We start from the raw sequence: 8,881 nt of genomic DNA, 5'->3' as shown, positions 1-8,881 counted from the left end.
CGCGCTGCGTGGTCGAAAAGAGGTATTCCCCACCTGATGCGATTGTTGGTCTCCTTTCCTTACATGTTATCTGTATGTGTAGAGACGTTTGATGCGTTTTTGTCCCAACCGTTGTAAGTTCGATTCTTTCAGCAGCGTCCTTCGGAGTGGTAGATACCAACATGCACGATCGATTTTCCAGTGAAGAGATTTCTTTCAACGTCCGCCTTTGGTGAACAAGAAATAATCTCCGACGGGCCATCCGGCAGAATTCCGAGGCATGAGGCAGAGGCACAGGCACAGGCACAGGCACAGGCACGGGCATGAGGCAGAAGGCATGGGTCATGATGCGAATTCGAGGGGGAAAACAAGTCTTGGTGGTGTGCATGGGACTATTCGTAATTGACTACTGTACCTACGGAAAGCGTCGTCGTCGGCTGGACGTCCAAGCCACACAAGCCATCGGCTGCGTCTACTTCGTTCCACCTCGTGTCTTGAACCCCAGAATCGCAGGGAGTTCACAGGTATCATGAACCCAAAGGAGATGCATCCCAGGAAGACATCCCGGGGCACCACTTGAGCAAAAACTTTCGCGTTGCTCGAGGTACATGGTAATGTACTTGTACCAGGTACCCATCCCATCCCTAGGCTCCCCCACATTATTCAGGCCCCAACCACTCAGATGCGCCAGCGCCAGCGCCAGTGCCAGTCCAGTCCAGTCCAGTCCAGTCGTAAGCGTCGCCTCCCACGTCGCCTTGGTCTCCGGGCCCCCGCCCTCGTCCCCCCCGGAGTCGAGGCCTGCCGTGGCCCTGTAAATTCTCTGCTTCTTTTCCCCCCCAAGCCCCCCTCCCCCCACCCCACTCACGTACACAAGCACAACCCCCTGTCCCATCTTCCTCCCTCCCAGGTTTCCAGAGCCCCCCCCCCCTAAAGGAACTTGGGAACCCAGAGGACCCAGGAAAAGGTCCCAGAAAAAGGTCCCAGGAAAAGGTCCCAAGGACCAAGCCAGCACCGTCACGTCCCGGCATCGTCGTTGATGATCCCTGCCCTGCCCCGAACCACGACCTGACTGATAATCGCCTCCTTCGTCAGGTCCATCAGGTCCAGTCCAGTCTAGTTCTTGCCCGTCAGTCACACGGACAATCGTCAGTCAGGTGCAAAGAAAGCATTGGTCTTTTTTGCCCCCTTCCACCTCGTCTGCTGCTGCTGCTCGCTCAGGCTGTTTTCTTCATCCCTTATCCCACCATCAGGTACACTACACTACACCCTTACCACCACAGACAACAAACAACACACATTCATCTATCTGCAACTCATCGATCCCATCGCACCCAAACGCGCCTCGACTCGGCTTGACTGCTCCGGACTCGAAATCAGATACGCAGGCTCGGATCCAGCCCACCAGGTGCGACTGTACTGCCTACACAGCAGAGTTGGGACATTCGACGAACAACAGTCGGGAATCACGAGTTCAGACCAAAGCCTACGAATCCAATTCAATCAATTCACCACACGAATCACCGCTTCATCACGCATCCCCCATCAGCAATGTCTCCGTAGTCGTCGCCTCGTCGGTTCTCGAATCCCGCACACTCCACTCTCCCTCTTCTGACCACAACAACGCGACATCAAATCCCACGAGGTACGTTAGCAGCGGCTGCATCACCATGCTCCTTCTTTTCTCTCTCTATCTTTATGTGTGTGTGTGTTCTGTTGTAGCCCCTCACTTGCATGCATGGCCTGCCTCATGACCAGCATCCCCTGCGACACCCTCTCATTTCCTTTTCCTCTCTGGCGTACTCCTTCTCCCATTATCAGTGGCCTCGACCATCCATCATCAGCTGCAAAAGCCGGAGCGCGGCCAGGACCAACCTGTCCGGTCCTGTTATCGGCCACAGAGTCAAGCGGCGATCCAAGGTCTTCTTCCTCTCGCCTGGAACGCTTCGGTTATCCGCCCCCCTGCATGGCTGCACTCCACAAGGCAATGTTCGATTGCTGCCCTCGGTCGGTCGGTCAGTCTGCAAGTCTGCAAGTCTTCAAGTCGCTGCTGCAGCGTCTTTCAACACTTGCATTGCATACACCGTCGACCGCCAGGTGGCATTCACCTTACGCTGCGCTTGCTGCACCTGCACCGGTGTGGTCATTGCTCCACCCCCTCCTTGTACATGTAACCTCTGCACACTCTGCACTCTGCAGTCTGCACTCTGCACTCTGCACTCTGCACTCTGCACTCTGCAGTCTGCACCCTCCATCGTCCATCCGCCCACCCTCCCACCCACAATTCCCATGCCGCCCTGCACTGTACGCCATTCCCTTCCCATTACCACCACGGTACCGATACCGATACCCAATACCCAATACCCAATAACAATACCAATACCAACACCACCACCACGCTTGCACCATCACATCTGCGCAAGCTTGCTGGGAGTCGCTCGCCGCTCGCCGAGAAGAGGATCTACCGGCTCTGGTCTGCGGCCCAGCCTCTGCTTGCCTCGAAGCTGCTGCCGCTACCACCGAGCTCCTGTTATCCTCGTGTTGCTCTCCCCCCCCTTTCGTCCGTCATGGCTGCGTCCTGATCAACTCTATTTCAATCCCCTTGATCCCTTCACTCCTGTGCTACCCTTCTCTCACTGCTCTTTGGCGTCACCGGCTGCCCATCACTTGTCTACACGATCGTCGTGCAAGACCGCTGAAGCATCGCCCCTTGCTAATCGCCTTTTTCGCTGCAGGCTAGCGCTGCTTTCTCTCCTTGCTTCCCCAACAATTTGATACCCCACGAACCCCCCATCTTGGTCACCGCCTCGACCACCGACGTTCCGCCCCCCCCTACTTGGAGAGTCAGTCACTGCTATTCGAATCCGAACATCCCGTTATTCTTGACATCTGTAAAAAATCTGTCCCACCACCTCTACCAACGGCGACTACGATACTCACGAACGACAAGTTCGCCTTCACGGCTGCAGCTCTTGCTCGCTGAGCTGTAGCATTAGCATTGACGTCACAGCGAGGATCCCACTTCCACTTACACAACAATACCTGGCCGCCATCATGGCTGTCGTTCTCTCCTCGGATGAGAATTCCTATTTCTCAACATCATCCTTACGCCGATCACACTCACAACCCAAATTTAACACAAATCAGACGTCGTCATTTCCCTCGCACTCCGCCGCCGACAGCCGCATGACCGACAGCAGCTACTCGCATCCCAAGATTTACCCAGACTCGGCGCCATCATCAGCGCCTTCGTCGCCGCAATTTGCGTCGACGGAATCGACCGACTTGTCCTATGCGTCGACCCCTGCGAGTAACCTGTCATTAGCGTCTGACTGCGACGATGCGTGCCCGATGTCAGTACACCCCGACGACCATTTTGTCCTACCGCATTACTCGGCCGCAAACCTCTACGACCCGGAGGACCTTGAACCTCCCATGAGTCCAAGGACTGGCGACTCGTACACCGTATCGCCTGCTGAAAACGAGAACGACAACTCTGGCAACACCTCAAGGCCAGGGTCTCCAGAATTCGTACTCGAAGTTGACCGTGCCGAAGACGACACAGCTGTCAGGGTGCAACCGACGAGACATGTCGATTATCTTTCGCACAACTGGAGGGAGGAAGATATCTGGTCGTCGTGGAAGTACGTCGTGTCTCGGCGTTCCGAGTACAGCAACAGCGCCCGCCTAGAGAACGCGTCCTGGAGAACTTGGATGAAGGCCAAGAACAATTTGCGAACCGTATCGCCCGAAGCCCTCAACTGGTTCGTTGCTCATCCCCGCTGGCTGGGTCAAGCGCAACTCCCCGCTAACTGATTCCAGGCTCAAAGACTGCGATGTGACGTGGTTATACGGTCCGCTGCAGACTGGCCACAACAACTTTGCACCCATCACCTCGAGTCAGAATAGCGGCATCCTGACGAAGAACAACTCGTTCATCCACAAGAAGCCCATTCTGAAAAAGCGTAGCATGTCCGAGGTCATGCTGCAGAGGTCTCTCTCCGCCTCGTCACTGGTCAAGACGGCGGCCGCGGCAGTTCAGGCCCAGGAGAGTTCGAGCGGCGGCAGACGGCTTTCTCGGCCTACGCTTGAGCGCGCCTCGACCACCGACTATGTCGCGTTTCCCTTCTCGTCCCGTCGACTCAGCAGAGATACAGCTAGCAGTCTTGCTGCATCTGTCTCCTCATCCGGCATTGCATCGCCGAGTGTCGAGAGGAAACACATTCACTTCAACGAGCAAGTCGAACAATGCATTGCTGTAGAGATCAAGGGTGAGGAGGACGAAGACGAAGCCATGTACAGCGATCGCTACGACCACAGTGACTCGGATGAAGACGCCATCATGATGAAGCGGAGCAAGACGAAAAAGCGCGTCCCCATCGCGAGGCGGCAGTCCAAGAAGAAGAAGACGGCGACCCAGCCCGAGGGCAAGACGATCGCCATGCTTCCGTCGACTACATTGAAGTACCGCGAGGACACGCCTGAGCCCGTCGAGACAGCCATGAAGCACAGTACCGGCATTTACCGTGTCCCATCTCACAGTCTTCCTCTCAGGAGACTCTGCGACCTGCGAAATCCTCGGGACGATTCTTCATCGAGACGATGACGATGACGACGCTGCCATGGAGGATTGCTCAGTCCCCGGGGCGGTTGGCAATCTCCGGCTACCGACGAGGGTGCCCTGCAACGAACGCCGTCCACGAGCAGTCTGAATGCGGAGCCAGCGGGTATGCGTCGCACGCCGTCCGGCATGTTTATGCCGTACGAAGAAGGCGAATCTGGTTCCAACGAAGGCATCATCGACCGTGTTGTGGACACGGTCAACACTGCCAGGGACATAGCTCACGTTATTTGGAACGTGGGCTGGAGGAAATGATGTCCTGTTTCATGAGGTGATTGTACTGTTTAAATTCGCAGCGATTTGTTTCAAGGGAAATCTGGAAATCCTTCTTCGGCCCATGCCGAAAACTAGCATTGTCGGCTGAACACATGCTTTTCACAGCAAACAAGCTATCTGTATCATGGAGAACAAACATTGGGCTGAGGAGGCACACGGATATAGCGTCTACGGCCTGCTGCTACATGGGGATTCGGAGTACATGGATTGCTCTTCATACACGCACACAACGGGCAAAAAAAAATGGGCCAGCAGAACGCGCGTGGGTGGACGGAAAGGGATAAAGAAAACGAGCGCCAGAGAGCACAAAACGGGACGACTTGGCGGCGAAGAACAAGCCACGTGCGGCTTCCTCAGATGCAGCGTCCTGGTCACCGTCGCCCGACGACGAAGTAATGCGCCAGGATGATAATGATGGTCGAGGGTCACACGCCAAACCGAGCCAAAAGAACGACTTGAGATCAAGGCGAGGGATTCGGCATGGCACAACCAGGGTAGAGAGCACATCCACAATGGACGGACGGACACTGGAACAACAATCGGCAGGATGCCGGCGGGATGACACGGTACGGTTCAATCGGGGTTACGGTCACGGTCACGGTCACGGTCACGGTTACGGACGCGGGGTTACGGTCACGGTCACGGTCACGGTCACGGTTACGGACGCGGTCACGGTCACGGTCACGGTCACGGTCACGGTCACGGTTACGGACGCGGTCACGGTCACGGTCACGGTTACGGACGCGGTCACGGTCATGAGGCGCTGTACATAGGTCACCGCATACACCTAGGATAGCAACTGATCGAGTAATCACGTTGCCGTTCGCATCCCAACCGTGCCAGGGGTTCTTGTGGTGTCTTGTGCGCTGTGAGCCGCTTGTTGTGCAGACGCAGGGACCTTGATGGTCACGGATCTCGACGAGACGGTCATTTCTCGACAAGCCTCTGCATCCAAACAGAGCAAGAGGCCGCAAACGCCCGTCTCTCCGTGGACCCTCCGTCAAGGCTATTGCAATCCATCGAGACGGGGGAAAGGGGCCAGCTTGACATGCTGTGCGCTCACCAGGCGCAGAACCCGGAGGGCCACCCGTTCCCGTTTCGAGCCAGTCAAAGCAAGCTGGCAAGCGAGTGAGCAGGCAGTGCGGACGTAGCACCCAGATGCCAGAGCACACGGAGCATCAAGTGGTGGCGGTCGGACGGCGGGGCGCCGAGAGAGCGAGGCAGGCCGAAACAAGCCCAGCTCATCGTTCAGCGTTGCTTTGCCCGTAGTGTTGGGTAGACCCTAGCCGATGAGGATCAGGGCCTTGTGCGCGTGAGCCTGTGACGTGACATCCAGGCCGCATGCCGACGACCATCTACACTCTCACTTGAACCCGATTCACGACAAGAACATGGTGGGACTGCGAGGTTCCTGTTCATGCTTCAAATGTGCAGTAGAGTTGCTTCTTTCTACCTTCTTACAACCCCTTTCCACGCTCTAGACCATGTCTATCAGCCCGGTCTTCAGATTAACCCCCGTCCATATGTGCTATTGGTTTTTTTATCGCAATGTCGTGCTCGCAATGATGCGCGAGGAAAATGGTAGGAACAATCCATAAAAAAGCAAAGAAGAACATGGGCACAAAATCACAAGATGCTGTTGGTGGTATATACAAAATATATCCTCAAGGATATTCAAGCTTTTCCGTGCTGTGTCATCAAGGCTTAGAACGGTGGGGAGTTTCGAATATTTACCCCCACCTTAGAAGAACTTGCCCTTCTTCTTCTTAGTCTTTGGCTGCGAACCGCCGAGAATGTCATCAAATGTCATGGTCGACTGAGTGGGTGAGTCCTGATGTGGCTGCTGCTGTTGCCCGAGGAGATTCGTCACTGAGGGATTGCGTGGCAGGCCGCCTGAGGAGGCCGGGTATTGGCCCAGCGAGACAACGCTGCTGTTGGCGAGACTGGGGATGCGCGAGCTGCGATCGCCCGGCAGGCCCTCCATCATCGGAACGGGCTCCAGGCCAATGGCGATGCTCGAGCGATAAGCCGAATTGCGCGAGGCCAGAGCGCGACCAGGAGACGCCGTTCGCCGGCTGCCGACGTACTTGGGCGAGGCCGGAGGGGGCGTCGACTCAACGGCTGGCGGGGTACCGAGCGGTCCGCCTTCGTGCTCCATGAACATGGGCGGCGGGGCCAGGGGCGACATGACTGGCTCTGTGGGCGCGGCCACGTCGGGACCCTCAAGGCCCTCCCAGTTCTTGGCGGCAGCCCAACAATGAGAGCGATGGTAGATGGCTTCCACGCTGAACATGACCGAATCCGCCGAAAGCTCGACGTAGCCAGCACCGCCCGACACCTCGTACCACATCTTGCGCACCTGCGCATCCTCGAGCCAAGGGGGGTTGCCCATCGGCGGTTCGCAGAGGAAATACTCAACTCCCTCGGTGTACTGCAGGCCGGGCGCGTCAATCACGAGCATGGGCAGCGACTGAATCACCACGTAGAGGAAAAGCCAGTAGCCGATACGCTGATCGGCCAGGTCGGCAGCATTCTTTCCGCGAGCCTCGTGGTTCTCGAAATCCTTGAACGCTCTTAGGAAAGGAATCTGCAGAGTGTTCGTGTCGTAGTTGTAGGCTTTGTGCAAAACAAGGATGAGCTCGTGCTCCTTGATGCGCTTATCGATGCGCGCCTGTTCCTTGGCCGGCTTCTGGTCGTATGTCTCGAGAATAGCGCGCATAGAAGGGATCTGAGGAATGTCGAAGGGAATCGGCGGCAGCACGGGAGGTGTCGAAGCGTCGAACTCTGTGAGGACCTTGCGGAGGGCCGCAGCTACTGGGTTATCGCTCGTAGAATCGTCATCAGGACCCCCGTCAATGACGCGCGGCGTCAAGTCTTCACGGTCGACAAGCAGATCATACAAGGCACACATATCCGAGTATAGTGCCTTGAGCACCAAACGGTTGAGGCCGCTCTCGGAGAACGGGTTCTTCTTGCTGCTGGCCTTGGGTGGCCAGTTGCCGAAATTGGACTTGTAGTAGGCGAGCACAAATGTCCGCATCTTGTTGAAGGATTGGCGCCACTGCTTGAACCGAACGCTCTTGACTTCGGCAATAGAGGTCGAATTGGCAATACCAGAGAAGAGCGAGGGGAAGTCAAACTGCTCGAGTCTGCCATTGATATTATGCTGGCGGTTGACAAGGTCTAGGTGAGCCCGCTCAAGCTTCTGTCGTGTTTGGGGCGAGAGCTGATCAAACAAAGGCGACTTGAGCTCAAGTATGGGTGTATACTTGCCGACTGCGTGAGCAAAAGCCTCACTGTAGAGCTCCATCGATCGCATGCGCTCGCCGAGGATGAGTGCCTCTAGCGTCTTCTCCCGGCTGTGTCTCACATCGGAAAGTGCCAACTGCGAGTTGAAGAAACTGAAGCTCATGTCAACGGCGTCACCGAAGCTCGATCCATCAAGATTGGTGAAGCCAAACTCCAGAAGAAGGTTCGAGATCTGGAGGAAGGCGGTGAAAGTTGTAGGGTTGGCCTTTGTTGCCACGAGTGGCTGTCCCGTGAGAAAGGCGAATAGGTTGCGAATCGCGATGAGGCGATCAAAATCGCCACGTTGCGGCTGGGGCTGTCCAGATGCAGCCAATTGGGCATTATCGGGAGGCACTGCGGCACCCGGAAGGAAGAGGCGAAGGTCGCCAGCGCCATCCTCGCCGTCCGCCGAGGGCGACGGTGGCGAGTATCTTCGTGAAAGTGCATCGTCGGCCGTCAAGCTGTCTCTGCCCGAAAAGCTCCTGGCTCGGCTTCTGATCCCTCCAGGACCCATTTCAGACTGAATCAAGTCGTTGAACACTTGCGAGGAGCTGATAGCGTAGATAGGGACTTTGAAAGATGGCCCTATACCAGCACCCGGAGGGAAGAGGTAAACATAAACAGCTCCAGATTCGTTCCAAAGCTCGGGTACCTAGCGCATCCAGTCAGCAGACGAAGACATCCCGCGGAAGATATGCTTTTTACCTTCTCTCCATCAGC

The 8,881-nt window shown here is 56.3% G+C and overlaps 2 protein-coding genes across 2 annotated transcripts in view; one reads left to right on the top strand and one right to left on the bottom strand.

The window, feature by feature from the left end:
• Positions 1-2,638: 2,638 nt before the first annotated feature.
• VDAG_03091 (uncharacterized protein) lies at positions 2,639-4,636 on the top strand. The gene is made up of 2 exons (XM_009656956.1): positions 2,639-3,740; positions 3,799-4,636. The coding sequence occupies exons 1-2, from the start codon at positions 3,031-3,033 to the stop codon at positions 4,580-4,582; spliced, it is 1,494 nt and encodes a 497-aa protein (XP_009655251.1). The 5' UTR covers positions 2,639-3,030; the 3' UTR covers positions 4,583-4,636.
• Positions 4,637-6,614: 1,978 nt separating this feature from the next.
• VDAG_03090 (uncharacterized protein) overlaps positions 6,615-8,881 on the bottom strand; it is a gene marked incomplete at both ends in the record, with an annotated part of 3,714 nt that continues 1,447 nt past the window's right edge. Inside the window, one exon of the mRNA XM_009656955.1 lies at positions 6,615-8,813. Within this exon, the coding sequence (XP_009655250.1) occupies positions 6,615-8,813 (2,199 nt within the window). The remainder of the gene's footprint in view (positions 8,814-8,881) is intronic.

This window comes from Verticillium dahliae, genomic scaffold (genome assembly GCF_000150675.1).
Source record: "Verticillium dahliae VdLs.17 supercont1.5 genomic scaffold, whole genome shotgun sequence".
Classification (NCBI taxonomy): domain Eukaryota; kingdom Fungi; phylum Ascomycota; class Sordariomycetes; order Glomerellales; family Plectosphaerellaceae; genus Verticillium; species Verticillium dahliae.
Note: the sequence above shows the minus strand (reverse complement) of the source record. Positions and strands in the feature narration are given on the sequence as shown.

Bases quoted from the DNA above. Each gene is read 5' to 3' on its own strand.
- VDAG_03091 (XM_009656956.1), top strand. From the start codon at position 3,031: ATGGCTGTCGTTCTCTCCTCGGATGAGAATTCCTATTTCTCAACATCA. The intron at 3,741-3,798 runs GTTCGTTGCTCA...AACTGATTCCAG, and splicing joins TCGCCCGAAGCCCTCAACTG to GCTCAAAGACTGCGATGTGA.